We start from the raw sequence: 15750 nt of genomic DNA, 5'->3' as shown, positions 1-15750 counted from the left end.
TTTTGTGGCCCCGTGGGGTTTCCCCTGCCCCCCCCCCCCCCCCCGTGGGGACCCCGTGCCACTGAGCTGGGCTCCGCTTCCCTGGGGCGCAGCAGCAGCAGGAGGAATCATGGTGATCAAACTGGTGTACGTGTGAAGGATCACGCCCTGGTCTTCAGCTCCCAAACGCTTCTGAAATTTTTCTCTGCCTCAGCCAAAACCCTGCCAGGCTCTAACGCGGGGAAATGGGAACTATTTCATCCTTAACTAGCCTGCTTAATTTCCTTCCTGCCCTTACGCAAACACATTACGGAGCTACTGCTAATGACAGCATCATCAAAGACTAATTTTCCCATAATCTATTCTAAGGCGCAGTTCATTCATGCAGCGTTTTCCCAGCTGTATCGGGGGCGCGCGTGCAGCGGGTCTGGAGGTGCCACCTCCATCGCGTTAATGTGGCACCAGGCACAGCCAAACCTGGGGCTGAGACCCTCCCTTGCCCCCGCCAAAACCGAATACCAGTTTCCACAGCTCTACTGGGAACGAGGTTGATTCATAGGACGCTGTGAGGTCTTTTTTGGCAGCCTGGGAGTTTTGTTCTGTAAAATGAAAGGTGGCCTTTGGCTGGAGCTCTGCCTGCGTAACGAGCTCAAGGTTTGGGTCCGGAAAGCTGTGTAATAGCAATGAGAGCTGGGTGTTTTGGCCAAAGGTGGGTTCCTGCTGTCCTTAGCTGTGTTCCTCCATGTAAAAGTCCTTTCTCTTAGGGAAGGGTCCCCATAGGTGCAGTGATTTGCTCATGGCTGCTGGGTTGTACCGGAATCTCAATGCTCCAGCACCTTATCCAGTGTTACAAGATAAAACAGGCTCAGGACATCAATGCATAGAAGAGGAGGACACTTCTCCAGAAGCAGAAAAGGGATTTGGGAGAGACCTTACCGTGTGGGGCAGAGGCCAAGGATGCATGTAGCGATGGGCTTGTGGTGTCGGAGGGTCTCTGCACCCCGCAGCTGCTGCTCAGGACTGGGAGAGGTGTAAGGAGCAGGAAAACCATCCCATCTCCTTGCTTATCCAGCACGAGCAGCAGCATCTGGGGATGCCACTGAGCTCCTGGTTCACCTGCACCTTTCAGGGCTCTTCCCAGCCTGGTCCCTGCCGCCTGAGAAGAGGGCAGGGAACCTTGGCAAGGTGTACCATCAGAGCCTGGGTGGGAACCGCACACCCAAGGCTTGCGGCTGGGGTCGCAACAGCCATTTTTGAGTCAAAAACACCAAACTGCTGGAATACCAACTTTTTGCAGGGCGTTAGAGTGCCTTGAGATGTTTTGGTAGCAACAAAGCCCTTCCGGGGCTGGTGTGCATCTATATAATGATGACTTTGCTAAGATCAGGATAGATGTTGCTGGAATATTTTTGTCGGGGGGGGAAGGGGGGGGAAACGACCCCTGTGACTCTGAATTTCAGCCCCTTCCCTCTCTGCTAGCCCTTTCCCCAGTCCCTCAGCTTTCCCAGGAAGCACCTTTGGGATCCAACAGCAGCATTTATCATTTAAAAACAATCCCAGAGAAGGGGGGAAAAAAACAAACCCTGCAGGTCATTTTGTTCAGTATTGCCACAAGGTTTTGGCTAAAAATTAAGCTAAATCTTCACCCTTGATTAATTTTCCTTTGCTTCACTTGCTGTCACGTGTGGACCGTGTGTATATTTGTCCGGATTATATCCTTTTTTTGTAAGCTGCTGTCTCCTGGACTAAGTGTAGCTGGTGGGAAGGACGTGTTGGCCGAGGAGCAGATGGATAATGGCAGTGTGGCAAAGCCGCCTGTTCCGCCCAGCCGCCTGTGCTCACCGGGGCTGGTTACTCCTGCCCTCACCCTGGGGGCAAAGCATCCCTCAGTTCGTACCCCAAGATGTTTTGCATCCCTTTCCGACCTCCTCCAGGCTGTTTCCCGCTGCTGTGGGACTCACTCTGCACCCGTGGCACTTGCTGTGTGAGCCCTGGGCAGGATCCGGCCATCTCTGAGGGCCTGCAGGGAGGATGCTCTGTTGGTGGTGTCCCCAAACCAGGGACGCTTGTCCCCAAGCTTGCAGCAAACCAAAACTTTCCCTCCCTGTTCCCACCCCTCCCAAGTTGCACTGGGTGGGGGCAAAACCAAATAAATCTGCAAGATTTGGGCAGAGGATTGGGCTCAACTGATTTACACCAGTAAGGAGCTGGCCCTTTGATTTACCCAAGGAGGAAGCAGAGATGTTCGCATCCCGTGGGTGGGACACAGCAGCATCTCAGTCCCTGGGCTTCCCCCTAAATCTCAGCGTGGGGGGCGGGGGGTGTGTGTGGAGGGAGCAGCTAAAACCCAGCTGAGCTGCCGGAGAGCCGGGGAAGAAGGGGGCTGGGTCGAGCTGCCTCCTCTCCCGAAAAGCTCTGCCTAATCAAAGGGAGAGAACGGAGCACGGGGTTGGTTGTTTGTAATTTTCTAAACCCCAGGGTGGCCCCCAGCCAAGGCCTCCTGCTGATGGAGGGGATAAAGTTCCCTGAGCCACCGCAAGCCTCCGCTCGCTCGCCGGTGCTCTGAACTTTGCCATTAAGCTTGCATGGCTGCATCTGCGCCGGGCTTCCGCGAGTGGATGCTTTAGACCCCGCTTAGCAAGGCCACGCTTCTCCCGAGACCCTCATCAAGCCTAGCCTCTGGGTGCCTTGCAAGGAGGTCGCTGGTTGGAAGAAGGTAACTTTTTTTTGTCGTCTTTCCTCTCCACCCCCCCCTTTTTGTCGTCACTTCTCGCAAATTTGGCGTCGTGGGGGAAGCCAGGCTTAACGAACCCGCAGAGTTGATTGCTCCAGGTTGTAATTGCGAGTGTTAATCTGCAGCCTGTTTGCTCGCAGTGGGGCAAATCCTGCTCTGGGGGTGCAGAGCCCCCAAAAAATCCATGCTCTGCCCTTAAGCAGGGATTTCACATCCCTCTTGGGAAGCAATCCGGGGGGGGGGGCTTTTCCTGGGAGGTGCTCGCTCCCCCCCAGCATCAGAGGAGCCAAGATTATGGGGTGCTCTGCCCTGAGCCCCCCCAGCACCGCTTTCCGTGCTGATGTATGACTTAGCCAGCAGGTTTCAGTGCAATCCTGCAAACTACTGACTTTTCCCCTTCACTGGCTTGTGGGGGGGCTTCATGTGCAGCAGGTGCTGCTGCCTTTGCTTTGAAACGAAGAGCAGGGGGGGTCAGGAGCCTAAAAATAACCTTAAACAGCCTCCTTGGCTTAAATGTTTAAGCTGCCTTTGCTTTTAAAATGAGAAAGGGGCTTCTCCTTTGACTTGCTGATGTGTTTATGATCTCTGCGGTGGATTTATTATCTGCAGGCTCCAGCTTTGCAGAGAAAAGGGTTTGTGAAGAGCTGGCGAGGCTCCTGGGCTCTCCCCAGGTTGGTGGAGGTCGGGGTGCGGGAGGGATTTGGGGGAGAAGGGGGTTGATCTGGATGAGAACTGGCCTCGCCGTGTCTGAGCTGGGAGGAGGGAGGAAAATGCTGTCGGAGTGGGACGGCTGGATGGGATGAAAAACTTCCTCCCGATCTTTCCCTGCCCCGGGCAGGGGCTTTCCCGAGGGGATGAGTGAGTTGGGGTGCAGTGAGTTCACCAGCCACCGGGCTTCCTGCATCAGCTCACCAGTGCAATGAGTTCGGTGTCCTCAGTCCCCTGGGGCTGAGCCTGTCCCGGGGGAAGAGTGGGCAGTGACTTCCCAGAGGTCCCAGCCTCCAGCTTGGATGGTCCGGGGTGTGAGTCGGCTCCTCGGCACTTGTGTTTGGGGAACTTGGGGACAGCATGAGATCTTCACACTGAAAAAAGCTCTGCTTTTCCAGAAAGATGATCAAAGTCTTCAAAAAGCTCTGAGCAAGGGCTGGCTGGGGCATCTTTGGTGCTTGGAGGGCTCCAAAGTCACCAGTGGAGGGAAGGGATGGGACTGACTGTCCCCTTGCCCTTCCCAGCTGAGCACAAGTGGCTGCAAACCGACCTTTCCCATCTCATTTTGGGGCTGGGACACTGAGTTTGGTGGACTTTGGGGGCTGAAGTTGGCTGGCTCAGCCTGTGCTGATGTGAGACCGGGCTTCAGCCAATGCTCGGAGGGGCAGAGCCGCTAAACTCACCTTTGGGAACGAGCATCTCATGAGCTGGGTCACCAGATCCTCTCTTTGCTGATGTCCTCCAAAGCCATCCCTGTGCCACCTGGCTTTGCAGCCACCAGCCCAGCAGCCACCAGCGCGGCTCCCGAATGGCAATTGAATTAGAGGAGATCTCGCTTAAACAACTCTTCCCCTCTCCCCGGCCCAAGGGCTCCCTGAACAATTGTGAAATGAGATCTTTATCATTTTTATTAAAAGCTGTACACAAGGCATCACCATTAGACTGGATGGGAGGAGGGAAGGGGGGGTAATTCCCTTACGGCTCCCCTCTTCTCTTCCCTTCCCCCCCCTAGTTTAATTCATAGTGGTGGGATGCAAAAGCTCCCCAGAGGGTGATGGATAGTGGGAAATGAAGAATATGAAGGAGCTTTATTGAACCCATCAATCTCGGGCGAGGCTGCTGTGATCAAAGGCCCAGCCTGTTTCGGCAGAGGTTATGCAGAGGAGCAGAGAGATCAGGTTTCGGGAAAGGCAGGGCACCGAGGGGCTGCGAAGCCGGCAAGCTCCTGGCTCGGCCCTGGCGAGAGGAGCCAGCGCCCGCGGAGCAGGGTGGAGAGCGGTGGCCTTGCCCTGGCTGGGGATGCTGATCCTGCTGAGGTTTTGGCACACCTGCGTCTCCTCCTCCTCTGGGACACCAGCCTTTGCAGCCTGGGCAGGAATAGAGCGGTTAACTCTTCCCTGTGCCTCGGTGAGGCTGAAGACCCTCATCACGTGCTTCTCCCCAGCTGAAATGCCCATGTGCCAGCGAGGTGTCTGCTCCAGCACAGCACCAGCCCTGTTGCCCAGGGCAATAGGAGATCCACTGGGGTCCGGGCTTGGATGTTCCCGTGTCACACGGTCACTCGTTCAGCCTTGCACTGCCACGGTTTGCCTGATGGTGTCCAGCAGATGGGTTGAAGGCTCTGAAGCACCTCCTGATGTCTCCAGACACCTGGTTTTTGCGGATGATGACCAAGATGTTGCCACCCTGCTTGGTGGACCGCAAAAGGGGACCTTCCCCTGGAGCAGGAGAACATCCATCTCATGAAGATGAGCAAGCTGGGCTGGAGGATTTGAAGGTCACCTGGTGCTGGGACAGTGTTGATCCACCTTGGTCCCATACCCAGTCAGAGACGGGCAGCAAAGCCCCGGGGTCTGAGTGTGCATGATACTCCGAGCAAGGATGCGCTGGAAGGGGAGCTGACACACCATCCGGGGAGCTTCTCAGCTTGGTCTCGTGATGTTGCTGCCCGGCGCGGATTCAGGCTGCGGCTTGCCCAGCGGGGCTCCCTGACGGCTGTACGTGCCTCTTGTTGGGCTTTTCTCTCCTTTCCTTCCTGCTTTTCTGCGGCCGTTGTGTCCCCCCGGAGGCTGAAAACCAGGGCATTGGCAAGGTGGCTTCTGCTGGCTTGTTTGGAGGTGGGTCACATGGGGCAATGCTGCTGGGCTGGTGGGTAGGTAGATCTTGCTTTCTGCTGGTTCCCCTTCTTTGGGTGACCCCAGAGGGAGGTGAGAGGGGCACGGGCAATCCCACGGTGGCTTATGGAGCTGGTCCTTCATCCGAATGCTGCTTGGCAGGGGAAAACAGCATCCCCAGAGCGCACGGGCAATCCCACGGTGGCTTATGGAGCCGGTCCTTCATCCGAATGCTGCAGGGGAAAACAGCATCCCCAGAGCCATGCTGCCCCATGCCAGGGCTGGCATGGCACGCTTTACCTGCCTAAACCCCAGCCCCAACTTCCAAGCCCTGCCAGCCTTCAGTGACTCCACGGGAGCAGAAAGGGGCTTGCAGACGTGTGTGTGCACTGCCATGAACTTTACAGGCTCCTTCTACCTTTTTACGGAGTGCTACATTCCTGGGAGGTGAGGTCAGAACTGCTTCCCTGCGCAGGCGAAACCAAGGGATGGCTGGAGAATCGATGCTTTGAGGCTGGGACATGCGCTGGGTGGGTCGAGGATGGGGTCTGGGGTCCGTCTGAGTTGGATGCTTGCCTGGGGCTGGTGGGGTCCATCCCTCCTCTGCTGGAGCCTGCGCTAGTGGGGAGCGGGATGGCAGTGGCACCCTGACATGTGGACCAAATGCTGGGGTGGGGGGGACCTTCTTTCCAGCTGAGTTTTGGTCCTCTGGGAAGGGAGGTGAAGGTCCCAGGTCTCATGTCCTGACCTAGAGGGAGTCCCTGGAGGGCACCCAAAACCTGGCTGGGGATGTGACATCCAGTGGAGCACGAGGCCATGGGGCAGCATGGTTGTGGTGGCGAGTGCCGCTTGTCTGTCCAGAGACGGATCTGCCTGCAGGGCCACAGCCCTGATTTGGGGAATCTCTTTGAAGCTGGCGTGCTATATCCATCACGGTCCCTGGTGAACACCAGCTGTACAAACAGTAGCCTGGAGCAAAGCTGCCGGCTCAGTCATCCGTCTCCTACTCGTCCCCTCGGAGCCACTGAGCAGCCCTGGGGGGTTTGGTGATGTCCCCGAGCTGTGGGATGAGGTGTCGCCAGGTCCTGGGCTGGTTCCTGGGGCTTGGAGGCTGCACTGAGCACTGCTGCCTGGCATTTGGGGATGCCTTTGGGCACTGCCTTTCCAATAGCGATGGTAGATGAGGCATGTTGCAGCTTGTGCGATGTAGCTCTGGGACAGCAGTGGAGGGTGTGGGGCTGTCTGGGCCAAAGTCATCAAAAAATAACAGGGAGAAGGAGAAATGAGAGCTTGTTGGGTCTGGCACCGTGACAAATCCTTCTTCCTTTTTATTGCTACAAAGGGACAGGGGCTGAGGTTTCCTCCCGGGGCTGGGGGAGGCTGGATGCTGTGTGGGGCATCTGGTGGCACAGAGGGACATTGGGGACACAGGTCACAGCCTCCCCAGCCGCGGTGAGATCTTGTCCCCGCTTTGCCAGCCAGCCCGTGCCGCCGAGCCCAAAACTTGACCCTTGTGCCAGTTTTCGAGTCATTGGCGTAAAAGCTGTTAAACAACCCAAACAAAGGCTCTGAGTCTATCAGCATCCCGCAGCGGGCAGGGAGCGGCTGGAGGATGACTAGGTGTGCCCTGAGCGCTCGGGTTGTGCGGGGAGGGGGATGTGGGGTGTGTGTGTTCATCCTTCTCCCTCCCTCCGAGCCCAGATAAGAGTTGGATCCTTGGAGGCACAGCTGGATTTTGAAAGCTCCCGGTCCCGCCTGGCTGCGGGAGTGACCCAAGAAGATAAAGCTTCTTGGCTCAGCGCCTCCATCCCTGCTTTTCCAAGAGCCCAGGAGGACCCACCTCAGGAAAGCCCGGTTGCTTTCTGCCTCCGGCTGCCTCTTGCCATCTCTCTCCAGCCCGCGGAGGGACGAAGGAGACAGCCATGGCAGCCAACGGCTCCAGTGCGATGCATGATGCTCTGCTGGACAACGGCTTTGCTGGCACCGACGACCTTGTTTCTGACTGGTACATCTACGAAACCATGGAGCCGGCCATGCCACAGGATGAGTAAGTGTCCAGCCCTGCTGGCGGGTGCCACATGTCCCCCTGTCCCTGCCGGGGTCACCCTGGGCAGCTGCCAGCCTTCTGGCCGGCTGCTCTATCCCCTTTCTGTAGAGCAATGTCCCCTGAGCAGCAGAGCCAGGATTTATTCCCAGGTGAGCGGGAGGGGATTAAAAAGGCTTGTTTTGGCCCCCTAAAAATGCTTCATTTCTCTAGGGTGCTTCTGGCAAGAGCTGGGGTAAATCCTGCAGTGGGCATCTCTGCCTTCTTACTCTACTCTTAGCCTTCCCCAAAATGCAAAGTCAAGTGCGTGGTGTTAACCTGCTGCCCTGGCCCCCCTGAAGCCCCCAGAGCCTTTGCTGACCTGGAGAGGGCTGCTCTGGCTCCATGCTTCTGGGTTTGAAGACATCCTCATGACACAGCCTTGCAAATCTGTCCCCTGCCTTCATCCCACCCCAGCTCTCGGCAAGCAGCTCTCGGCAAGCAGCTGTGCAGATTTTGGCTAGGGGTGAAGAGAGCTGGCAGCACACCCTGATCTACTGGCAGGGAGGCAGGGCTGGGATGCTCGGCCAGGTCCCTGCACGGCACGGCGAACCCTGAACAGATTTCCTACCTGCAAAATAGGTCTGAGCATCCCTGGGCTTGCATGGATGTCTTCCTTCCCCCCCCCCCCAAAAACTGGTGTATCAGTGGGTCTTGTAAAGCCTATGCCCTCTCCGTCCGTGATGATCCGCTCTGTAACTGAGCGTACTCCCAAGAGCAGTGCTGTGTTTGCCCCGGGGACGGGACCCCAGGGCCCAACCTCGCAGCAAGGACCCAGCACTTCATGCCCTCCTAGCTGAGTGCCCTTCCCAAGGACAAGAGAAGTGCTGTAAGGAGGGGAAACTGAGGCATGGAGTAGTGGGGCAATTCATCCAAGATGTCCCACAAGGCTCGAAGCTGGGCATCCCGAGGCTCATCTATCAGCATGTATTGTGCCTCTGTTGACTTAGTCCTCCGCAGGTGGGTTTTACGCCGCTCAGTTGACTGATACCTAATCCTGAGGGCAAGCAGGAGGAGATCCTAGCGGTGACCAGCCCAAAGGGTTCCTCCTCATCCTTAATCTTCTGCATTGCAAAACAACCTTTGAAATCTCCTTGCCCAGCCCTGGTTTCCCCAGGTGAAGCCCCACCTGCATGACCCACACCCCTGCTAGAAACCTTTGGGGTATTTTCTGGGTGTCCTCCTTTGCAGCAAGCCATGGTCAGCGAAGGGATGGAGGCAGCACCGGGGGGTTTGCCCATCCGACAGCTCCTGAATGCTCTGGATTTAGATGCTGAAGCCCTGGTGATACCAAAAAAGGTTTTGGTATCCCTGTGCTCTCAATCTTGCTGGCGGGTGCCCTGGATTTCCAGAGCCTGGATGTTTTTGGCCAGCAGGAATTTTCTGGTCTATCCGGGGCCAGCTGTTGGCAGAGAAAAACAGGCAGAAATCAGAGCTTTGCTCATGGCAGCTGGTCCTATAAAGCCTTTTCTGGCAGGTTGGTGACAGCCTTGGACATATGATGCCCGAGAAATCCTAATTTCACTATTGGACCCTTCCCTGCAGCCTTGCTCATGGGAGCTCTGCAGCTGGTCTCCCGTCTCTGCCTACCCCAACAGCACTGCAGGGTTTGGGAGGGCACGAGGGCTTGTGTGGGTTCCCCCCCTCGAGAGTTACGGGGCTCAGGGGGTTCAGCTCCCCGGCACAGGGATTTGCTGCCCAGTGTTGGGTGAAGGTGGCTGGGCATGATCACGCCTGGCCTTGGGGAGAGGAGGAGGGCTGCGGCAAAGCAGAGATTAAGGGATGTAATGGAGGCCAGAGAGCAAATAAATAAAGCAAAGCCTGGCACGCCTGCTCGGCTGGCCTTGGCTGGCCGGGGGATGCGGCTCTGGGACCCTGTCCCGCACGCACCTACCCTGAGGCAGCCATCGCCTCTGCCGTCCCCCCAGCTCTCGGGCTGGTCCCTCTCCCATGGGAAAGGCGTCAAAACACCCTACAAGGGGTCTTCGGCCGCCCAGCTGGCATTTAATAAGTGCAGTGCCTTAGGCAGCAAGGAGGACTGCTGCTTTGCAGGCTGCATCTCTTGGAAAAGACAGAGCCAGAATGGGTATAGGTGTAAAAGAGGTAAAGGGGGGCTTCATCCTTCCTTGCTGATCTCCTGTTCAGCCTTAGCATCCCTGTGCGTGCAGGGAGATCACCCTGCCCCTGCAGGGATCAGCTTGGGGCCACTCCCGGGTGTTACCTCTCTCACTTGATCATAAAGTCATCTCGTGAGGGTGACTTCATCCCTGGTTATTGACAGTTGTGTAACCCAGCTCTTCGGAGGTTTGCCCCTTCTCAGCATCAGACTGACGTCTCTGCTGCTGCAGTGTACGTGGGCGATACCCCAGCATCTTTGCTTTGCCCTTTTGGGACTAAATACAACCACGTGTTATTTATTTCCCCCCCTCCCCCGGCTCTTTCTAGCATGTTTCCCAGCGTAATCCCAGACTGCGACCCCACCATTTCTCCCAGACTGTATCACACCTGCATGGCACCTGTCTCCGTAAGTACCTGCCAAGTCCCACGGGGTGGGTTATCTGCCCCCATGTCATATTTGCTGTCCCCCAGCTTGGGTCATGCCCATCTACTCCCAAATAGCAAGTCTGGGCTCTTCAGCTTGAGCCGGAGCGAGGCTTGAGCTGGGATGCTCTAACAAGGGACTCGCACATCTCCAGACTTTGTTTTGTGCCTGTAGTCAATGGAAGGCTTTGATTTATTTTTATTTTTTCCCAGCGTGGTCCCTCTGAGGCGCTTAGAGCCTGTAACTCATCAGAGCAAGTTGAGAAGTGCCCGTCCCTGCTTCAGCCATGGCTGGATTTAGGGTTTTGGATGGAGACGGTGTCTCCGTGGAGGCCCCGTCACATAGCAGCATGTCCGAGCCCCCCACCCAGACACCCCCATGTATTTATTGCTCCCTCGATTGTGTTTCTGGCAGCTGGCTGTGCTCGTGGGCTTGTCCTTGCTGGTGAAACGCAGGCGTCTCCACCGGAGCTGCTGGAATGGTGTCCCGGGACTGCTCAGGTACCCTGGCCCTGCACCCCAGTCCCCAGGGTCCCTGTCACCCTGCAGCCAAGCAGGTGGAGGGATGCTGAGGTGCAGCATGGGATAAACCAGCTCTGGGGCAGAAGATGGTGGGGACAGGGTGCCCATGATCTGATGTCAGGCTCATCCCTTCCTTGTCTTGCAGCCCGGCCAACTTTCTGGAGGAGGAAGGCAACCGAGGGCTGGTGGCTGCGGTGTTCGGCATCCTGTTCTCCTCCCTGTGCGTGCTGGTCTTGGACAGGGACCCTCTGCCGCTCATCGCCCACTCGTCCCAGAGCACACGGGGTAAGGTGAACACCCTCCTGGCCCACGGGCACCACGCTCCTCCCCACCCAGGAGCTGTGCAGCTTTGGGTGGCATCCCTTGAGCAGCCTGTTCACTCTGGTCCATACTGAGAGCACTGCCTTCTCTTCCCCATTTTGCTCTCCCTCCCCTCTTCCCACCATCCCATCTAGAGTACTGGAAGATCCTGGCTTTGCTCTACTACCCTGCCTTCTACTACCCCCTGATCGCCTGTGCCACTGTCCGGCACAGGGTCAGCTACCTCGTGGGCTGCCTGCTCTCCTGGTGCCACTGCGTGGTCCACATCTGGCAGAAGGTGGATTGTCCCCAGTCGCCAAAGGTATGTGTCCCGCCGCCTGGGTGGAGGGAGGCTGGTGTGGCCCAGGGTTGGAGGTTGCTTTCTCACCACCTCCTTGAAGTGACATCAAGGTGTCACCTGCCCAGGACTAGACCCCCAGGCTGGGGTGGTCTCACGTGTGACAGCTCTGCTTCTTCCCAGATATACAGGTACTACTCTACTCTCTCTTACATCCCCATCATCCTCTGCCTTGTGCTCTTAAGCCTTTGGTATCCAGCCCTGCTCATCAGGAGCTTCACCACGCAGGAGGAGACCTTGGATAAGGAGGTAATGAAGATCCACGGGGCAACTCAGGGGGGTGGTAGCATGGGAGAAGGCTTTGATGGACCTGCGTGGTTTCGGGAGCTCTCCTGCCCTGCAGCCCATCTGTCTGCCTGGGGGACCAGGAGAACTGGAGTGCTCCCAGGGCACGTGTTCCCCACTTTGCTGCGGCACTGGGAGCTGCCTTCCCTCCGTCCCTCTGACGGCACGGGTCGCGGCTCTGTTTATCTTGCTGGATTTGAAGAGGGAGTGAAAAATCCATCTTTGGAGTAAACTCCTTAGTACAAGAGGCTTAAGGCATCAATGCGTCCCATTCAGGCCAGGACTGGGGTCGCCTTGTTTTCCCGGCAGGCTGGATAATCCCCGGCCCTTAGGGAAATGCCGGGCTTTGTTGGGAAGAGAAGAGGAAAAAAACCTACTTTAAAAAAAAAAAAAAAAAAAAAAAAAAAAAAAAAAAAAAAAAAAAAAAAAAAAAAAAAAAAAAAAAAAAAAAAAAAAAAAAAAAAAAAAAAAAAAAAAAAAAAAAAAAAAAAAAAAAAAAAAAAAAAAAAAAAAAAAAAGCCGTCAGCCCAAGCGTGGACTGAAGTGACCCCCAGGCGCTTGTTGGGAGCTGGCTGGTGGGGATGAGGGTTTTTGGCTGTCCTACCGGTGCACCTGGTTTTGGGCTGCTTTGTTGATGGGAACAAGGCAGATTTATTTCCACCTTTGCAACACCGGAAGATTTGCTGCCAGCATCGCTCCAACGCGTTCGTTATCCAAACGAGGGCTGGGAGCCCGTCACCCGCATCCCATACGGAGGGTGCTGCGGGGCATCGTACTAGCAATGGGCGGGTGGATGGGGGTAGCAGAGCAAGGAGATGGCTGCTGGGTGGGATGCAGATGCTCTGGACCTCCCAAAAGGCAGAGTCACCTCTCCCTGCCCCGGGTGCCTGAGCGTGTCCCTGTGCTCAGATCAGGCAACTTATTGCTGCTTTCCTTAAGGTTACAGGGAGAGGTTATTACAAGAAGTACCTAAAGGCTGTCCTGTCCAAACGCCCTCGGAAGGGGAGGTAAGGACGACACCTTCCCATAGCTCTGCCTGATCAGTCAGCGCCTGTGCCAGCCCTGCCTGGCTGCCCGCAACGGGGGCAGAGAGGGTCCCTGCTCCCAAGGGACATGCTTTTCACCCTCTCCTTCCTCCTCCAGCTCCACAAAGATAGAAGAAAGTCTCCTATCAAGGGTCCAGACGTATTTACGCTCCTACATCTACGCTCCTGAGGAAGGTAGGCTGCGGGCAGGCACAGGCTGCGCTCTTGGCTGCAGCAGCAGTTCGGCAAACAGGCTGCCTCCCCCTCCCCGGGGAGAGCAAATGCCTTTCTTGGCTCCTTCCCCAAAGCATCTGTGCCGCGGCAGCTGCCGCCCGCAGCACGTGCGACGCCTCGGCTTTGCACAAACTGTTGCGGTTTGGGATGGGGAGCTGGACACCTCCCCCCCCCCCCCCCCCAGCCCCCCCCCCCCCCCCCCCCCCACCATGGGGCCATGGGTGGGCTGAGGCAGTGAGGTTCAGGCATGGATTGTGCTAATATTGCAGCCTGATGCTTGATAAGGCTACGATAAGGGAATAAAATCTACAATAAGTGGATAAAATCCCTAACAGCCCAGGAATGGGGAACTACTCCTTGCCCCCTCTGCCCATGCAAGAAGCAGGGGCTGTCCTGGGAGGTGGCACCTCAAGGGACGTGGCTCCCCACACAGCAGGCGCCCGGCTCCTGGGACTTGGTGCTGCGGGCGCACGAGGTTTCGTGGGCTTGCAGGAAAGGAGGATCAACAGGAAGGAAATCCATCCAGCCAAAGTACGGAGAAACTGCTCCCAGCCATACAACCTTGCAGGATTTCCCTGGGGAAATCTCAATTAATATTTGACTGCCCTGTTCCAGTGCTCTCCCCCGGGCGTTTGCTTTGGCTGCTGGGTTGGGTGGACCTGCAGCCTGCTCCGCTCTTCCCCCATGATCCCATGTCCCAGCTCCTCTCCGATACACCACTCCGATTCTGCCTTACAGGTTTCCAGATCCCGCTGAAGCTCGTCCTGTCCATAACCATGGCCGTGATAGCTGTCTATCAGGTGATGCTGATGGTTAAATGCCAAGCAGAGCCCCCTCCCTGCCTTCTTGGCTGTGTCCTCTCAAGGCAGAGGAGCCCAGAGGTCATTGCCACGCCACAATTTTAGCTATGGGGATGGTATTAGCATGCCTCAAGGTATTACTATCCCTCAGCTGAGCCGCAGCAACCGGCCATGCGCTTCCAGGGCTCAGCCAGCCTTAAGTCTCTAAGCTAAGGCGGTGGCTCAGCAGTGGGACGCTGTGACCCGAGGCTCACGTGGCACCGCTCCCTCACAGGTTGCCCTGCTGCTCCTGGTAGCCGTTGTCCCCACCCTCCAGATCGTGCGGGCGGGGATGACGAAGGACATCGTAGTGTTGTTAGTCCAGTTTGGCTTGGTGCCCTCGGAGAGCCCGGCTGTCCCGGGTGACATGGAGAAGGAGCTCAACACCGTCAAGTACTACCTGTGGTCCCTGGAAGGTGGGTTCCCAGCCAGGTCCTGCATCCATAGGTGATTTTTGGAGGATTTCAGAACTTATCAGCGAGACTTCTAGCCCAGAGGATGGTCCAGGAAACCGGTCGGTGATGGGGTAGCTTCCAGGGGGACTTAAAAACCAGCTGCTGAAGCTGCAGCCGTGCAGACATGAAAGGCGGCTGCGTGAGCCTGGTGCCGTGCCAGGCATCTCCGAGCGGCTGCTGCGTGCCAAGATGGTGAGGCAGGGAGAGCTGGCTGCGCCGTGCTGCAGATGCTGCCCTTCGGCTGCGGGCTTTGATATGTGCTGGAATCGAGCAGATGGCCCCTGGCCCCCCGGATAATTGAAAGCCCTGGATGGGGGGGCGCAGGCAAGGCAGGGGTTCCCCCTCCCTCCACAGCGCACTACCTTGGGGTACCACCAGCCAAGGGGGGCCCTTTTTATGGCTTTTCCAGAGTCACCAAGCCCCTCTCATCCTCTTTGTTTTCCTGACATCTCCATCCCTCCTTCCCCCCTCTTACTTCCTCCCCCCAGCACCCCCTTTTCTGAGACCATCTTCCCAGGCTCTCTCCATCGCACTGCCTGCTTATCACGGCTTGCTCAATGATTTGTCCAGTGCTGAGCTAGCCTAACTGCTTATATTTCCCCTGGCTGCTTGGCCTTCCCCTTCCCTTTCACTGTCTCACCAGCCCATTGCCCGCCTGGGAGATGGAGAAGGGCCTTCCTGTATCACAAAGGGGTAGGGAGGGAAACTGAGGCACGATGCCCTGCTGGGGGGGGTACATCCATGCAGCCCCATAACTCAGCCCCCCCGCGATGCTCCTGAGATACATTTTTATAATAAAATCCTGTTGCTGGCCGCAGCCCTGACCCGGCCGTCTCCCCCTGCTCCTCCGCAGTCTGCTACATCTGCTCGCTGGTACTGTGCTGCCTGCTGACCTGCGCCATGCTCCTGAGGACGCTGGTGATGCACAGGTACGGTGTCCTCGCTCCTCTGGCCTTGACCTTCTCACCGAGCTGGGTTGCAGCTGGTCTCTCTCCCCAGGAACAACCTGAAGGCGCTGTACCAAGGGGCCGTGCTGGACGTTTTCTACAAAGCCCATATCCTCCGCCCGTCCCGACAAGCCGTTGTCTGCTGGATGAGTTTTGCCGGCTTCCAGACGGCTTTTGCCTGCCTGGGTAAAGGGGGCTGGGGGGCAGGAGGGGGCGGATGGGTGGTGGACCCCCACCTCGCATAGCCTGCCCCAGGTTTAAGCATCTCTTCCCCCTCTCTTGCCCCATTTTGCAAAGGGACGGCTGTGAGGCTTTTGTTCCTCTTTTCCCCCAAACACAATCTGTCCTTCTGCGGGGAGGACCATGCTGAACACCAAATGGTGGGGGTAAAGGGGGCTGGGGGGCAGGAGGGGGCGGATGGGTGGTGGACCCCCACCTCGCATAGCCTGCCCCAGGTTTAAGCATCTCTTCCCCCTCTCTTGCCCCATTTTGCAAAGGGACGGCTGTGAGGCTTTTGTTCCTCTTTTCCCCCAAACACAATCTGTCCTTCTGCGGGGAGGACCATGCTGAACACCAAATGGTGGGGAAGAAAATAAGGGGGGGGGGGGAGGGGGCCGGTGTTTTGG

General features: G+C 57.0%; 1 protein-coding gene across 1 annotated transcript in view; it reads left to right on the top strand.

The window, feature by feature from the left end:
* The first annotated feature begins 7457 nt into the window (after nt 1–7457).
* The window catches only part of STRA6 (stimulated by retinoic acid 6), a 12029-nt gene continuing 3736 nt past the window's right edge, over nt 7458–15750 (top strand). Inside the window, exons 1-12 of the mRNA XM_009278846.1 lie at nt 7458–7582; nt 10064–10142; nt 10575–10660; nt 10827–10966; nt 11137–11303; nt 11463–11588; nt 12564–12631; nt 12768–12844; nt 13622–13683; nt 13958–14138; nt 15031–15106; nt 15177–15310. Coding sequence (XP_009277121.1) covers nt 7458–7582; nt 10064–10142; nt 10575–10660; nt 10827–10966; nt 11137–11303; nt 11463–11588; nt 12564–12631; nt 12768–12844; nt 13622–13683; nt 13958–14138; nt 15031–15106; nt 15177–15310 — 1321 coding nt within the window. The remainder of the gene's footprint in view (nt 7583–10063; nt 10143–10574; nt 10661–10826; nt 10967–11136; nt 11304–11462; nt 11589–12563; nt 12632–12767; nt 12845–13621; nt 13684–13957; nt 14139–15030; nt 15107–15176; nt 15311–15750) is intronic.

The sequence above is a fragment of the Aptenodytes forsteri genome, unplaced genomic scaffold (assembly GCF_000699145.1).
Source record: "Aptenodytes forsteri isolate BGI_AS27 unplaced genomic scaffold, ASM69914v1 Scaffold258, whole genome shotgun sequence".
Taxonomy (NCBI): Eukaryota; Metazoa; Chordata; class Aves; order Sphenisciformes; family Spheniscidae; genus Aptenodytes; species Aptenodytes forsteri.
Note: the sequence above shows the minus strand (reverse complement) of the source record. Positions and strands in the feature narration are given on the sequence as shown.